This window comes from Cryptosporidium muris, genomic scaffold (assembly GCF_000006515.1).
Source record: "Cryptosporidium muris RN66 scf_1106632353989 genomic scaffold, whole genome shotgun sequence".
NCBI lineage: Eukaryota > Apicomplexa > Conoidasida > Eucoccidiorida > Cryptosporidiidae > Cryptosporidium > Cryptosporidium muris.
The window spans coordinates 1-17,554 of record NW_002196579.1 but is presented as its reverse complement, the minus strand read 5'-3'; the positions used below and the strand labels follow the sequence as shown (position 1 = coordinate 17,554).

At 30.7% G+C, this 17,554-nt stretch overlaps 7 protein-coding genes across 7 annotated transcripts, besides 4 other annotated features; 4 read left to right on the top strand and 3 right to left on the bottom strand.

The window, feature by feature from the left end:
* Positions 1-114: 114 nt before the first annotated feature.
* Positions 115-594, bottom strand: CMU_028470 (uncharacterized protein; the record flags this gene model as incomplete). Its single annotated transcript, XM_002142086.1, has 1 exon — positions 115-594. The coding sequence occupies one exon, from the start codon at positions 592-594 to the stop codon at positions 115-117; it is 480 nt and encodes a 159-aa protein (XP_002142122.1).
* Positions 595-881: 287 nt separating this feature from the next.
* Positions 882-2,711, top strand: CMU_028460 (zinc finger, C3HC4 type domain-containing protein; the record flags this gene model as incomplete). The annotated part of the gene is made up of 1 exon (XM_002142085.1): positions 882-2,711. The coding sequence occupies one exon, from the start codon at positions 882-884 to the stop codon at positions 2,709-2,711; it is 1,830 nt and encodes a 609-aa protein (XP_002142121.1).
* Positions 2,712-3,318: 607 nt separating this feature from the next.
* CMU_028450 (regulator of chromosome condensation family protein) lies at positions 3,319-6,087 on the bottom strand (the record flags this gene model as incomplete). The annotated part of the gene is made up of 1 exon (XM_002142084.1): positions 3,319-6,087. One exon carries the CDS (start codon positions 6,085-6,087, stop codon positions 3,319-3,321), a length of 2,769 nt encoding a protein of 922 aa, XP_002142120.1.
* A 459-nt stretch (positions 6,088-6,546) lies between these two features.
* Positions 6,547-6,589: a sequence feature (AT_rich).
* A 127-nt stretch (positions 6,590-6,716) lies between these two features.
* Positions 6,717-8,702, top strand: CMU_028440 (bromodomain-containing protein; the record flags this gene model as incomplete). Its single annotated transcript, XM_002142083.1, has 1 exon — positions 6,717-8,702. The coding sequence occupies one exon, from the start codon at positions 6,717-6,719 to the stop codon at positions 8,700-8,702; it is 1,986 nt and encodes a 661-aa protein (XP_002142119.1).
* Positions 8,036-8,071: a sequence feature (AT_rich).
* Positions 8,577-8,631: a sequence feature (AT_rich).
* Positions 8,703-9,294: 592 nt separating the features above from the next.
* On the bottom strand, positions 9,295-12,024 carry CMU_028430 (flavodoxin family protein; the record flags this gene model as incomplete). Its single annotated transcript, XM_002142082.1, has 1 exon — positions 9,295-12,024. One exon carries the CDS (start codon positions 12,022-12,024, stop codon positions 9,295-9,297), a length of 2,730 nt encoding a protein of 909 aa, XP_002142118.1.
* Positions 12,025-12,046: 22 nt separating this feature from the next.
* Positions 12,047-12,067: a sequence feature (AT_rich).
* An 86-nt stretch (positions 12,068-12,153) lies between these two features.
* Positions 12,154-14,421, top strand: CMU_028420 (uncharacterized protein; the record flags this gene model as incomplete). The annotated part of the gene is made up of 1 exon (XM_002142081.1): positions 12,154-14,421. One exon carries the CDS (start codon positions 12,154-12,156, stop codon positions 14,419-14,421), a length of 2,268 nt encoding a protein of 755 aa, XP_002142117.1.
* A 179-nt stretch (positions 14,422-14,600) lies between these two features.
* On the top strand, positions 14,601-16,163 carry CMU_028410 (uncharacterized protein; the record flags this gene model as incomplete). Its single annotated transcript, XM_002142080.1, has 1 exon — positions 14,601-16,163. The coding sequence occupies one exon, from the start codon at positions 14,601-14,603 to the stop codon at positions 16,161-16,163; it is 1,563 nt and encodes a 520-aa protein (XP_002142116.1).
* Between the last annotated feature and the right edge of the window lie 1,391 nt (positions 16,164-17,554).

Sequence of the window (17,554 nt, the reverse complement as noted above, 5' to 3'; positions counted from 1 at the left end):
ATGTACAATTAATGCAGTCATAATGAATTAAATAGATATATTACTAGTTAGTTTTATGTGTGTTCTAGTTTTCCTTACTAAACATAGTGGAACTGAAATTTGGAGAAGCCACTTTTAAGTTGATTCACTGAAGAAGACAATACGAGGATCTCTTCTACAGAAACCTTTAATAACCAGGGCTAAATTGTCTTTATCTAAGAGAACTCTTCCTTTACATGATGCCTTTATGTTCATTTGGGTCTCCATATCTTTAACTCCTCTTTTAGTAAAAGAATTAAACACTAGTCTTTTTAAGTCTAGTACTTGGTATTTTTCATTAATATAAATTTTTTTACCATTTCTCCATACTTTGCTGTAATTGCTATCAAAGTGCTTTAATATTTCATTATCTATGAATATATTACAATACATTGAGTTTTCTGATCTTAAACGAATAAGGAAGAGTGCTAATGGTAGTCCAATATACAATATGTACTTTTTTCGTTGCTCCCCATAGTAAAATTGTGTATATAGTCGGTTTAGTTTGCCTCTAAAGTGATGTAAGAGGAATTGACAAATTTTGTGAATTGGTACTCTCTGATCACTTGTGTCCATATTTCCAACTTTCTAAACTTTGGGTAATATACCTCAAGGGTATCAACAGGTATAGAGAGATATAAAATATCTTAATTTTTAGAAATATTCAAATATAGAGATAATAAAGTTCTACATACAGAAAGCTCTACACTTCGTCATATATATGGGGCAATTTAGTGGAACAAGATTTTGGCGCTAAAATAACGTGCATTAATTTAGCGGGTATTAATCATTCTTTAAAAGTGCACTTATAAGCTGATAAGTGCAAATATAATAGAACTAAATCACTTTAGAGACCATTTAAAATGTATAATTTTAAATGTACCCCAATAATACCAGCAATATGTATAGATCCAATAGGAGGACCTGGATCTCACAATGCATATGTGAGTTTTATATGCTTTATAATAGGTGCATGGTTTGCATATCGTTGTTCACAGCTCATTCAATGTTATGATATATTGAGACTTATTGAAGAGGGCGCAAAGACAATTCAGTTGAAAGCATTAGGCCCTTATTCACATGAATTAAAAAATCTCATGAGAGTGCATTTAGCACAAATAATACGTGACAAAAGATCAGTGTCTCCAATCCCACTAGAAAAAGTGTCAATAGGCACAGATATAGACATAAACTCTATAGATACAAAATTGATACCTCTATCTTCATCTTCTTCAAATCCTGATGAGTCCTATAATTTGGAAATTTCATTTTTACTAAACTCGGAATCTTCAAGCACTGTTCAGTTATTTTGGGGAGTTGACTTTTCTGCAGCTCAAAAACTTATGCTAAGTAGTTATGAAGTAAATAGTCACAAATCTAAAGTCTCAGAAAGAGTAATGAAACTATCTAGTGGCACTAATGAGGGCGATGAAGTATTTATTACCCAAGGTTCGGTATCTGTATCTGGGTCTAATCTCCACTTAAACTACTATTCAAATACCAATTTTGACTATACAGAGAATTATCACCATCCTAACATCGTTTCTAATATCTCAAATATCACTTCTAATATGAATGAACTAACCAATATTAACTCAAGTGACCATATTTCTTCTAATCCTCAATATCAGTTCAGTATATTATCACAACCACATTCAGCCAAAGCAATTAATTCAATAAACCCTATATTATACTCAGAATCTATGATATACCCTACATCACAGTTTAATAATCGTGAAGGCTTGCAGAGATCAAATAATTTAGGTTTTACAAGATGGTTATCATATGCATCTCGCTATGGTTGGCCATCACATTCTAATACGAATAATCATACAAATAGGTACATTCGTTGGAATGCTTCTGTATTAGGACGTAATATAATTTCATTTAATGGAATATATCATAGGATTCTAAATAGGATATCAAGAAATAGATCTAATTTGCATGATTCAACAAGGTCTCTATTAGAATTACCTATAGTAGTATCATCAAACAATACAAATATTCATGTTCCCTATAAAAATTCTAACACAAGTATAGATATAGCTTCAATAAGTGAAGATATTGATACCTTTATGGATCCTAGAAATTTTTTATCTGGATCTCCAGTTTCTAGATATAGCAGGGGACTCAGTCAAATTTATAAGTACCAGTTCAAACTGACATCTGAATATTTACAAATTTGCAAACTTCCAAATATAAAATTAACAGATGTTGTACAAGATAATGAGGATTATACTTTTAATTCTGATATAGAGTCAGCTGGAAGTTGGAAGATGCTTAATGAAACCAAGTTCCCCAGAATTCCGCTAGTTATTGTTGCACAAGGAAACAATCCTTGCTGTGAAAATACAAGCTTTTATCATATTGTTGCTTTACAATTTCAAATTGCACGAGAACCATATAAGAATCCAACTCTAATATATAAACCAGTAGTGATTAAACAAGTCTTTCTTACATCTAAAGGTATAATAGAGCCGTATGACGCTTATGGGCTTGAAGATGAAGAATTAGATTGTTTAATATGCATGGCAAATCCAAAAGATACAGTATTATTACCTTGTAGGCACTGTAGTACCTGTGAATCATGTTTAAGAGCTCTCAGGCAAGATAGGTGTCCCTTATGTAGAAGTGGATTTAGTGGATTCATAGTATTACCTATATTTTCTAAGAGAGATATTATAGAAGACTAGAACTATTAGATAGCACAAAATTCTTAATAGTTTATTAAGAAATAAATAAGCAAAAATTCAGTGCAATGAATTTTTATAGAACTTATTGAATTTAGATATTATGATTTAGTGTATAACTCCTATATTACGTTTTCTATCTTACTGGTTAAATTTGATTAAATATTGAGGTATTTTTTGAGTATATAGCACTCAAAAGTTGTATAATATTGAAATACAGTATGTATAATAAACAAAATTTGTTAGGATTTAGTAGTATATTAATAAACCTTTAATTTTCTCATACTTTATTTCTGTTACTAGGTGACGAACAGCTAGAATAAACTTTCTTGAAAAATCTATAATAACATTTCCAGCATTCATCAACTTGCATAGCTATTTCGAAGCTTACTATAGGATTTAACTAAAGATTCAAAGATATCTTATGGTTATTAAAATCTAATAAAGCTATTCATTACCTGAAATATATACTATTATGTTTAGTAATAGTAACAGGGTTATACATATCATACAAGATGTAGATATGCTATTTTTAATATTAAAAAGGTGAATCCTAAATAGTAAGCTCAATTACATTAAAAAATTATAAGGAATATTTCATTGTATTTCTTTATTTAGTCTGTTTATAGTTCCTCTTTTTTATAGTTTTCTCTTTCGTAGTCAAGGACGATTTTACAGGTACTGACTTATTCAAAGTTGTTTTTAAAGTCTTAGTTCCGGTTTTAGACTTAGACCTAACTTTAGTAGTGTCAATTAATTCTTGTTTCGATTTTCCATGTACTTCATTTGAATCTACAATTATTGATTTCGATGTTATTCTAGATTCTTGAGCCTTAGTCTTTAATTTATGCATTTTACTGTTATCTTCAGGTTTCTTGCTAGTAGCCTTACTTATCTTGTTGTCTCCAAGTGCTTTACTTCTTAGATCCAGTGTCAAAGATTTTTTACTATTAGACTTAGTACTCTTTACAGTACTACCTAAACTTGCAGCCACTTCAGTACTATCTCCTTTCTTCTTAGCTGAGTCTATTAATTTTTTTACTTTTTTACCTTTAGTTATGTCGTGAATAACAGTTTTTTTTCTATCATTTTGTCCTTTGTCTTGAGAACTTTTAGGTACTTTCACCTTTGTAGTAGATTTTCTTGTTGAGCCCTTAAACGTACTTGTTACTTTATTTGTTGATATTTTTAGACATTTAGTATTATTATCACTTCCCTTGTTACTAGGACTTCCGACAGATCTGGAAATTCTAGGAGCTTTAGCTATCTCTTTCGTATTCAAAGGTGTAGATTTTTTAGTTTTTGTAGTGTCTGTGCCTATATTCAAAATATTGTCCTCGTACAACGCATTTAAACGTCTTAATTTGTAATCATCTTCTAGCTTTTTAATATGATGCAAATTATATGCTCTATTTACGTACTTATTATCCCATGCAAGACCTATGGAATGTTGACTTCCTCCGGTTACTTTTAACATGTATTTATTTAAAAATAAGGCGGGATCCAATATTATTGGTTTGAGAATAACTTCCTGAGTCCCATCAATATCAGATACAATTTGTCCAGTCAGATTCATACCCCAAGCATAGACCAAACCAGTTTTATGAATAGCAAAGCAACAATCAGAACCGAAACCTAAAGATGAAATATTTTTTAAGTACTGTAATCTAGTAGGGATTGTTATATCCTTGTTGGAAATCCCAGGAAGTACCTTGGAATTTTTATTACCACAACAATCAGATATACCCCAAGTATAAACTTCTCCACAACAAGTTAAAGCTGCAGAATAGTATTGACCACTTCCAACTACCTTTATAGGACTAGAGCAAGGATGATATGAAGATTGTGGAAAAGAATAATCCTCATAATGTATACAGTCACTTCTAAAATTAATATAAACTTTCTTTGGTTTAACCACAATCATCTTATTTAAGCCTGCTTCGCCTAATCCAAGTTCACCATGTCCATTACGCCCACAAGCATACAAACTTACTTTAGATACATCTTTTTTTCTATTATTCTTCACAACAAAAAAAGTTGTAGCTCTTCCGCAAAATGCATTGACAATTTCATAATGTACAGGGAACTCTAATACCTTGTTCGTCAACTCTACAGGGTATAAATATTTATATTTATCTAATTTTGCGTGTTCATGATTATCTACTATTGGATTTATGCCAAATTGTCCAAATTCTGCACTTCCCCATCCATATAGTGTTCCACTTCTAGTAATAACAATTGTATGATTCTCACCTCCTGAAATATAAATTACAGGATCTTCTTCAGTATCTATATTAGAGCCCTTGTTATCAAGTCTTAACCTCTTTGTACTTCTAGATCCCTTTCTACATCTAAAGAAACATGGTAAAAGTGTAGGATTATATTCTTTTAATTTAAGTGATCCACTATCCACTCCTGAGTAATTTGGAAATCCAATATAACCACTACTATCTTTATAAGAGCCCCATAAATATACTCTACCATTATCAGTTAAACAAGCACTGTAACAATCCCCACATACCACAGATATTGCATTAACCTTGTTGGAAAGTGACACTAAGTATGGGTATTTGTCATTATCCTCATCTAATTCTAGATCCTCCATGTCATTATAATCATTATTATATATGTTCTCCTCTTCATCATTATCACTGTTCTCCTTACTTAGCTCCACTTGTCTTCTCTTAGAGACTCTTCCAAGTGCTCCATCATCATTACATCCCCATGATAACAGTAAACCTTCATTGGTTAAAGCTATACTGTGCAATGCTCCAACTGAAACATCAATCACTCTATGGTTCTTCAAACCACTTAAAACTTGTATTGGACTAGTAGTACATAATTCATCATTCAAATATTTCTCCTCTACTCCAAGTTGGTCACATTCACTAGATCCCCAAGACCATATAGAGGCACTTGGAATCTTGTACTTATTCTTATTTATTAGTGGAGTCTTAGATATCTTATTGGAGTAGATCTTTAATAAATCCTCCAATTTGGCATCATATGATTCATCATACTCAGTCAATGTACTATCATTCACCGGAACTACTTCAATATCATACTTTATATAGCCTTCCACAGAACTTGGAGAAGTCTGTAAGGGAGTAGATGGTAATTCCACATTAATCACAGGTATAAAACCTACTCCAGATACACTACTACTATTTTCAATATTATTAACTGTTCCAAAATCAGTCATAGATGTATTTCCAAAAGTAAATACTGTGGAATTTGTATTAGGTTGGCAAGAAAACAGAAATGTCGGATCTGTAGTTCTTAAGTCAGCTCCATTTGGTTTTTTATGCTCACAACAGATACACACCAAGGTATCATCATCATCATTTGTTACCAAACAAACTTCACATCTCCAGCCCATTACAATTAGTTCAGCAAATCTAACCAACTATCTATCTTGCTTCTTAAGATCATTCCAAGTTTCAGTATTTTAAGGGGGTACCCACAAGGAATTACCGCCTTATTAAGGTTAGACTCAAGTTCTTGCATATTGAAGTTGATTATATATAGAGAAAATACTTGGTAGTTACCCCATCTCTAAATATTTGTATTCTAGTAACTTCCATGGAATATTTTAAAAAGGTAGTTCTAGTGATTATCTCACACTAGATATTAGGATATTTTTATTTAAAACAGAAATGAATTTAATATAAGTTAAAGCATTAGAACTATGATTATAAGGTACTAATAAGTATTTTATATGAGTATCTAATTTATTTTTTACAGTATATATAGGAATATTTAGCACAAAATATTTAATTGTGGTAGCTAAGGTTCTAGCGCTCTAATGTTTTATTTTCTATATAGTACTAATAAACAGAAATAAAGTATAAAAATATTACATATAATAAAATACTTTATATCCAGGCTTGCAGCTATAGGTTTAATTTTAAGTAGTATAATATCAAGGGGGAAGTAGTTACGAAGTATTGGTATTATTTATGGAAACATAGTAGTTTTTAAAATTTTGGTAATTACACAAATGAGATTATGTCATCTGATATTCTAGAACAGCCAATAACTCGTACAATAAAACGGAAGTTATTGGTTTGCTTGGATAATTTGAGGAAGCAACCGTACTTTAAACCATTTAAAGACCCAATAGACCCTGTAAAGAACCAATGTCCTGACTATTTCGAAGTAATTAAGAAACCTATTGATCTACATACTATTGTTAGCAAACTAAATAAGGATACCTATAGGACTTTATTGGAATTTTATGAGGATGTAATGTTGATATTTAGTAATTGTAGATGCTATAATACTGCACCCTATTGTTCACCTCTACTAGAATACTGCTATTTAGCAGAAAGGAAATTCCGTGATGAGTGGTCAAAACTAGGATTTAGCAACTCAGGAGAGCTTTTAGATGTCAATGTAGATGATACAAGTACTCTAGATGAGTCATCTTCTATTGTTAGTTTTACTTCTAATAAGAGGATAAAGATAGCTAAAAATTCATATCGTCTAAATGGGGATGTGTTCTCTAATACAAATAGAAGGGAGGAAACCAACAACAAGCAAAGGGCTGCAAAGAGTGATACTCATACAGAAAATAGTGATATCTTAAAGCAAAGCACTAAGAAGCCTAGAAATAATCATACCAAGAATTGTACAGAAGATTGGAGAATAGAATGTATGAAAATACTTGATTTAATGAGAAAAGATAGTTCTAGTTTTCTTTTTGAGAATCCAGTTTTAGAAAGTACAGAATTAAATGACGAGACTAAATCTAAATATAGAGAAATAGTTACGGAGTGTATGGATTATAAAACTATTGAAGCCAGATTATTAAACAATGTTAAAAAGCGACAGAAAAAGCCTATAAGCAATAAAGAGACTATAAACTCACCTGAAGAATTTGAGAAATTGATGAGGCTTGTTTATATGAATTGTATGACGTTTAATCCTCCCACAGGGGAGTGCAAATGGATATATGATGCTGGTAAGAACTCAATGCAGAAGTTTTTATCTTTATGTAACAGATCTCCTTTATTCAATAAAAATATAAGTAATTGTAATGAGAAATTAAATAATTCTTATAAATTAGGATCTGAAGATATTACAATAAAGGAACCTCATAAACGTGGTGGAGCACTTAGAGTTGTTTCTGTAAGATCAAAGATAAGTTCTATCACAAAGAATAAAATTATCTCAAAATGGAATAAATTTTCGATGGAATGGCGTCAAAAAATTCTGACTCAAAATAAAGATAGAAAATCTTGCAAAGATGAAAATTTAAATGGTATTGATGATGTTACAACAGTAATAGAAAACTGTAAATCTGATATGGGCAAAATTAATTTCAGTATAAATAATTTAAAGTTAATGAATAATATTAAAAAGTGTAGCATAACTTGTGATATATTTCCTGAGGATTATATAGGTATATACGCAGATGATATAAATGCTAATATGTCAGCCAATATCAAATTTATTACTACAAAACCTAACGAACAATCTACAATTATATCTACTGGAAAGTGTTTGAGAAAAGGTAGTTGCTATTACACCTCTACAACTATTTATATACCTGTTCTTTATGTGGGAAACATTAAATCAGACTGGCAAAAGGCTATTATAATAGAGGACTTTTTATTAAATAGTAATTTGTCAGTGAATTGTAGGACCTGTATTTTTTATTCTATACATATAAATGATATTAACGATATATCATCTCAATGTATAAATCAAATAAATCTTGCTGCTATTTCACTTGATGAAGAAATTGATGGACATTTTATCGAATTAGATCTATTCATCAAATCTGATTCTGAAATATTTCCAGAATTATATATTGATTACTCAGACAAAATCAATTTTGATATACTAAATGTTCTTAAAAAGGTGAAAATTAATTTTATTATTGGAAATGATTCAAATATAAATTTTAAAATTAATTTAAGTTCTAAAAAACATGATTTTCTACCTTTAAAATATTTAATATCACTTTATGAGAAAATACTCCGTTTATAGATTAAAGTAATTAGGAAAAATTTAGCAAAGTATTGATTTATTCCCAATCCCAAAGAGTGTCTATATTAAAATAAATGGGAATATCAGTGCACCTAATTTATTTTCATTAGCTGATTATACAAGAATTCTTATTTAAGATTTGACTTGTGAATTTTCATTCGTCAAATTTATCTTTTCCATTCTTAATATTGTATTTACTACTAGATAAAGTCATTTTATTTAATATCCCCAATAGTATGAAATTCTCTAAGAAATATTAAATTTGCCATTATTAAATTTAAATATCTGTACTGACTTAACTTGTGTATAGTCGTAAATATTTATAATGTAAATATTAGAAAGTTATCTTGTATATACTCTTAAACTGAAAGATACTGATTATATTTGTACTAGGAAGTATATATCTTATAACTTTCAAAGAAATTTCATTATTTAGGGATTATATAATTAGGTTTTATTAGACAAAAAATATGTTTGATATTTCAAATTTATAAATTTATTGTTTACTAACTTAAAATTCACTAATACATTGCCATCTAAAATATATTGTTAAATATAAAGGCAAGTATTATAGTAAGTATCAAAGGACGTTTTAATTCCATGTTTCTTCAATGTATCTTCCTTTTGTAATAAATTTTCTTAAATGAACTAATGCTTCATCTAATGTGTCGAAGTCCCCATTTCTGACTAAACAGTCAGAAAGAGTGTTTCTAATCTCATTTGGCATTATTACTGCGTTCCCACAAACAATCACAATACCATCATTAATGCATTTACATAATAGCTTAACATCTGTCTTTAATATGAGAGATTGAAGATAACATCCACATTCTATGTAGCCTATATTAGGTAAATTGTGAAATATGGAATTCTCTATAGTAGGAGATGATCTGGAATATGCAATATTTATTACAATCCACCTATTTAAGTATGGGTTCCTGCACCATTCAAAGATATAATTTATAAATGGGAAATCTTCATCACTATATCTAAATCCTAAATATACAATACAAGGTGCAATTTCCATATCTTTACCCTTTAATTTATTAAATTGCAAGTTTATAAATATAAATAACACTCTTTGTTGGATGATTGATATAATCCCGGAAATACCAATTCCTGGAGCAATTAAAATTAAAGGAATCTTTAAGTCTATAAACATAGGTGATACTATCGGAAGAAGTTGATTTTCAATCCCAACAAGTAATTTCGTTTCATGGGGTATTAAATTATTTAAAAAACTAGAGCATAAGCCAGTAATCTCTCTGTTATGAGCTGTTTTCCATTCGATTATACCTATACACAGATCTATAAATTGAGTAGTTAGTGGTTTTAATGTTAGAGATGCCAGTAATCTTCCATAGGTATTGTAATTTATGCAAATTTGAGCAAGCTTATTCATTATCTTATAATAAATTGATATAGGTGATGATATAATAGTGTTAGTAGTATGCTTAGAATTTAGAACTTTACTTAAAAAAAATACTTTAAGTGTCTCAACATATGACAGATCTTTGTAAAGTATCTTTTTTTTTGGAATAAATACTGAGATATTTGAGGATCTAAGTGTAATCAAGCTACTTATGAGAGGATCATTTTCTATATGATATAATATATTTATATATTGCCATAAATCCTTTCTATACCATAAAGGTGTATTGCAAATAGAATAATATCTTGGATTAATGAGATGTAACAAAGAAACAAAATTATTTAATGGTAACTCTACAGAGTTGAAATCCCATAAGACTTCGACATAATTTCTATGTTCATCACGAATATAATCACTATAGTCTTTTTTTGAGTCCAATGTTCTTTGAACCATATCAAATAATCGGTCCTTGTGTAATTTATCTTTTGCAAAATTATAGCATTGCCATAAAAACCGTCTACCAGGAATTCCTACAATATCTAAATAACGAGAGAAAAGAGTAAATAAACTCATTTTGCAGTTCAACGGCAAATTTGATAATGAACTGTCAGAAAAGCACTTCATATATTTATTAGATATTATTTTACAATCTGGATCTCTACATGGACACAGAAAATATTCCGGATTTTCCCGAATTATAATTAGTGTTTTACAGGTTAAATTTTGTCCTAATAGCTCAACTAGTCGCTTAACAGTATTGGGAGGACTTGTAGGCCATATAACAGCATGAGATCCTGTTAGATACGTGAAATTATCCTCTTCATCAATTGTACTTAAAGTTATATTTTTTACTACTTTTTTTCTATTAGAAATGCAAAAATTGCTATTCTTGATGGTAGTACAAATAACAAGTTTCGAAATATTTTTGTAATAATTATTTAAGAATGTTTTTTGTTCGTTCAGGCACTTCTCTGTTTCTAAGTATTCTGATTCTCCAACAATTTCACACAAGTATCTTATTGGAAGGTCTATATTCGGTCTACACTTTTCTTGGTATAGAAACTTGGCCAAATTCTCTAACCATGGATCAAATTCACCTAGTAATCCAAAGTCATGTGATTCATCCCCTAATCCCCAGGGATTTAATTCACTTGCTCCCATTTGAATAAGTCTATGATGAAGTTTACGAGCAGTCAAATTAAATTTATTACCAAAGCATCGATCTCCAAGACCAAAAATTACAAATTGAAAAGTTTTAAATTTATTCCGACTTATATCACTGTATAATAGACGTTGCCAAAAAGATCTCATTGAATTTGGAACTTCACCTTGGCCTGTTGTTGAAACTACAAATATTGTTGGTGGAAATAGCTCATCACTTGAGTTATTCTCAAAATAACTATAGAAAATATCCTCAAATTTATCTATGGATGTTGGATAGGTTAAAACTCCTACTTTCCAGAGTTCCTCTCTTATCTCGTAACTTATCATTTCAGATTTACCCGTTTGACTAGCATACACCAACCATAGCCTTTTAGGGCACTTAGTTATTCCAAATCTATATCTCCCCGAATATTTTAATAATTCTTCATCAGTATTACTGAATGTTCCAGTTGAAAATTCAATATTTTTAGTAATAGATTTACTATTATTTGATGATTCACCAGTTTTTTGGTATTCCAATGGGGAATCAATATTCCCCATAGTATATTCAGAAATATCTCCATTTGAGTTAGGGTAATCAAACTTTCCATTTATGTACTCTTCAGTGGCAGTGTTATTATCTTGTTCAATTGATTTTTGGTAAACTTGCAATCCATTAGAAGCTTTAGTAGGTAATTCTAGAGTATTAATTGAATTATCATTGTAAAATTCCAAACTTGCTACAGTATTACGGACATCAATAGCTTTATTTTCTTTTTTATATCCAATTCTCTTGTCTATAGCCATAAATTTAGCTATAAAATATCCGTTAAAATTTTATTTTTTAAAAGCTTGGAGCAATATTTTGAAGTATTAGCGCTATAATTTTATCTTTAGTATCTTAATATTACTGGACAAGCTTTTGCCTCATAAATAATGACCTATAATAAAAGTGATGATACTGAAAGCAAATTAGTTGAGCTCGGAATCCAAGACAGCCAAGTATCTGATTTCAAAAACTATTCTACTCCACTAATTTTCGAGGCTTCTGGACTTTTTGGTCTTACTGATGAATCTCCCGAGTCAGATGACTCATGGGAATCAAATCCAGATAGCTCTTATTTTAGAAATGAGCTTGAAAATATTGAAGAATCAATCTTAATTGAGGATCCAATCTCTATATTGGAAGATGTTAGCCCGAAGCTAGAAAATGAAATTGAATCTCAAATATTCACTAGGAAATGCGATTTTATACTATGCCGTAATTATGCATTTAAATGCATGGAAAAATTAAATGATCTTCCAGCAATTAGAGTCCATGAACTATGGAGAAGGACTCCTTTGTCTATTAGAGAAACTATTTACGCTGCATTTTCAATTATTGTTATCCACCAAGTACAGTTATGGGTAGATATAGATGACAATTTTGGAAAGTACTTTCTTAACTGGGGTGAAAATTATTTAAGGCATATTTCTGAGTTTCTAGTTATACCAGATTGCAGCCTTGATAAAACAATAAGACTTTTCAACCTTCATTTATCCGATAAATCATTTAGAAATATTGCACATATTGAGCCATTAAGAGATGCTATAATGAAATATTGTATAGAAGAACTACAACCAAAGGTTCTCCAAATATATTATGAATCCATTAAAAAGAAGAAAATAAGGAAATCAACTAACAATGAGGTTTTGGTTGTCGATGACTTTCTTTTTGGTAAAAGTTATAGCGATGATGAAGATAATTCTTGCAACACTATTCAGCCTAATCCATCTACCCACCTAAATTGTACCAAAAACTCACATTATTGTTCTAAAAATACAATACAAAGTGATTTCCTGAACCTCTCGTTACCAAAAGACCTATGTAACAACCATCGTAGAAAAACATGGCACCAAGGTAGTATCAAAAACTTTCAAGAGGAAAATTTGGCCCCTTCACCAAACTTGATTTTGATCCTTGCATTAGTACGCCTTCACGCTATATATGGAATTTTAGATGCAAGAAGCTTAACTATTCTCTATAGAATTCAGTTAGTACTGTGTGATAATAAGAATATTCTCGAACTATCTCCTATTCTTCTAGATTGCATCCAAATTCTAACTTATACAAATACAAAAAAAAATCAGTTGCAAACTGATATATATATGACGGAGAGAAGTTATAATAAATCATGGAGACATTTAAAGGTTTTAGGAGCTACAATTGTTGGTGGGGCAGTATTAGCAACTGCAACTGCACTTGCCGCACCAGGAATTATTGCTGGGCTAGGTGCATTGGGATTAGGATACACTAGTATGTTTGGGAGTGCTGTAGCTGCAAGCACAGGTGCAGCTGCTCTAACTACTGTAGCTGGTGTAAGTGGTGCTAGCCTCTCAGGTTGGAAAATGAGTAGAAGAGAATCTCCACTCAAAATATTTCGCTTCCATCAAGTAGGGAGTAATAAAGAAAAATATGGTCTACTTCCAATTATTATAGGGATTAGTGGATGGCTAAGATCAAAAGAAGATATTACAAAGCCTTGGAAGATTGCATTTAATGGATTAGATTGGATGGAATCTTATGCTGTTGAGTTTGAACCTCAAATTTTGTCACAATTAGGGAAATCAATCGCATTGACAATGTCTCAAGATCTTGCAATATTTGCTGGCAAAGCAATCTTATTGCAGACTATTGTTGGTACATTAACTGCTGCTCTTTCATGGCCAATTACTCTTATGCAATATGCTGCCACACTTGATAATACGTGGGCTGTTAGCCGTCAAAAAACTGAAAAAGCTGCATTAGTACTAGCTGATATTTTAGGGGAAATCTCTTTAGTTGGTGAAAGGCCAATTAGACTTGTTGGATATAGTATGGGAGCAAGACTTATATTTTTAACTCTACAAATTTTGTATGATAGGAAGCATTTGCATAAGGTTTTTGATGTTATTCTTATTGGAATGCCAACTTCCTTAGATAAAAACAAATGGACCAAAGCACGTGCAGTTGTATCAAATAGATTAATTAATGTCTATACAAGATCTGACTGGGTTCTTGCTTTTTTTTATAGATATATGCAATGGGGTCTTCATGTAGCTGGCATAGCTCCTGTGGAGAATATTATAGGGGTTGAAAACTATGATGTTACTGGTATTATACATGGTCATGATCAATATCCGGATAGGATTCGTGATATTCTATATCTCGTTAACTTTTTATGATACTAGATAAATATAATATTGCTAACAAAATTTAATTATGTAAACCGGTTATTACTAAATGCATGCATGCATGCATCAATATTACAAAACTATATGGAGCTTTTTATTGACTATTGAACTTCTTATTTTAATTTTACGCTGTGTTTTTATAACTTTGTATATTTTTATCTAGCTAATTTATGAATTTTAAGTCTCCAAAACTACTTTATGCCTCACAAGGAGGGTATGAAACTTTCCCTATATCAAGTTACAGCTTTCCAAGTGACTTCACAGACCAGAAGTCCCACTTATATAAGGAGTTATCGAAAAGTATTGAATACAAATGTGATATAGAGCCTACTGAAAAAATATCTACAAATAAATATGTTTGGTCAAACAACAGTGCAACTGATGACGATGAAATTCTTATGGAGGAACTCTTGCTTGATCTATGGTTATTACTTTCTAAGTTGAAGGAGAAAATATTTGTCACTGATACAAGCGATGATAAACAATCAATAATAAATATAATTCAAGTATGCATATCAATTGGTGAACGTCTAGGAAATGAAATCGAAAAAAGCTGTATGTCTTCTGTATCTATATGCCCTTATATTAATAGGCACTTTCTTATATATAGCTGGTTTTCCTATTGGAAATATGACCAATTGAGAAATAAAATTTCATTAAGGGATACAATCATAGATAAACTACAAGGCTTTAAAATATTTATTGAAATTGAAAATAAATCAACCTCTAGAATTTGGCATAAATGCGACTTTTATTGTGCACGTCTTTTAAAATATTCTAATGATTTTCATGTTTTATCTAAATATGCTAATAAACTATTCAATATTGCACTCTCACTAGGCATATGGCCACCATCTAAACAGCTATATTTGACGAATATTAATAATAAGCTGATTTTGTATACTGAAAGTAATTCGTTACATTGTCGTGAAGAAGAATGTCAAACATTAGCAGAATACTCCTCTAGCTTAGAGGATTTATTATTACCAGAACTTCTATGTGCTACCAAAGAAGGAAATCGCATTTTTTCTGAGCAAGCTTTGGTGGAAGTCAATTGTAAAAATGAGAGTATTAATAGAGTTAGCTTGATTGATTTAACCCAACATGGGAATTTTAACAGATCATCAATTATTGTCGAAGATACTCAATACAAATCCTTAGCTGAGTGTAAAAATAAAATGGAATCTTTGAAGCATTCAATGATTCATATACATGAAATTCAAGTGGAACTTCAAAGCTTATTGTTGGAAAGCACTGGAGAAATTGATTGTATTGAAGAACAGACAGCTCTTGCTCAGATGAACTCTGCTCAAGGTGTTTGTTATGTTGCACAAGGATGTAAATATAAATCTAAATGGTGGCCATTTCATGGTTCAACTGCTGGTATTGTATGTGGAGGAGCTGCAGGAATTTTATTAGGCCCAATAGGCATGACAATTGGTGCAGCTGTTGGAGGTACTGTAGGACTTACTATTGGCTCATTACTACGCTCGAAACACGAATCTAAAATGGATGAAATCCTCAAGACTTGTGAGAAGAGAAAATCTAAAAGTCACACACAATTTAAAAGACAGTCTTCTAATATTAAGGATGAGAAATCTAAAGTAATACCTGGCGGGAGTCCCATGTACTTAGAAAAAGGTCACGCTCTTACTGATTCATACAATAAATATATACTTAAATCTTCTTTAAGTCACATCATTGATAACTGTGAAATTTTTCCATTAACTTAATTTTCATATTAATTAAGGCTTTTCTTCTATATCACTTTAAAGCTTATCTATACAGCTATGTAAAATGACATCAAAATGTTGTTTCTACTTATATGCATGCATTCATTTATACAATACAATTTCCTAGATGGTCAATATTAGTTAAATATAGTCAGATATATACTGACATTTTAATATTATTTTCTTATTAATATGGACTCTTATTTGTAGAAAGATACAGTAAAGCAGAAATGAATATTCAATATAATATTCGAGGAAATATCTAAAAAAAAAGTGGATATTTGACACAAGAATATAAAATATTCCTTGGGTATTCTTTTGTAAAGCTGTAATATATTTTATTCCATGATGTACTAGGTAAATCCCATTTATATGAAGACTCAGTGCAACTTTAAGTTAATAGTTATCACTCGATCACAACTAAGGATACATTTGCGGTTACAAGAGATTTGAGCAGAAAATGAAGATGCCATGCACTTTTCATTTATTAAACAAATCTTATTTTTTTATGAAGCTTTCATGAATTTACTCATTTTTATTTCAATATATGCTTTTCTTGGAAGTGGGAAATGTTATGATGTAATATTACAGTTTTACTCACACCCATTCTATACAGTAAATTCACATACTCTTGCTCCAAACTATTATCTTGATGACTACCATAGCCAACATTATGATAGCATTACTACAATACGGCATGAAGGAATAGATAGTCCTATTAATATACTACAACCAGAAGTTCATAAGCATGATATATATCATCATACCATTGATACTCCCAGCCACAATTTAATACTAAGTGATCACCCAAAAAGTGATTACTCTAAAAATACTGAAAGCGATCATCAATACAGAATCTTACACTTACCTACTAATGGGGTAAAGCAAGAAATGAAAAGTGGGGCTGAATTAATAAATTCTAGACATCAAATGGTAAATATTTTGGCAAACCATGAGAATAAGAAATCACATCCAATCAGTTTTATATTTGGGGGAGGAGGTCATAATACAATCCCTGTAACAACACCTCCACCCTTAATACCAACAGAAACCACTACTCATCATGAAATAACTCATACAGACAAGATAACAATAAATACAGATCACTCTATGCATTCAACACCTCACACTTTAATGCCCACATCTCCAACTACATTGTCTACTACTCCTTCAGTTATTCCAACTACACAACCAGCAATTATACCAACTGCTCATACAGCAATTATACCAACTACACAACCAGCAATTATACCAACTACACAACCAGCAATTATACCAACTACACAACCAGCAATTATACCAACTACACAACCAGCAATTATACCAACTACACAACCAGCAATTATACCAACTACACAACCAGCAATTATACCAACTACACAACCAGCAAT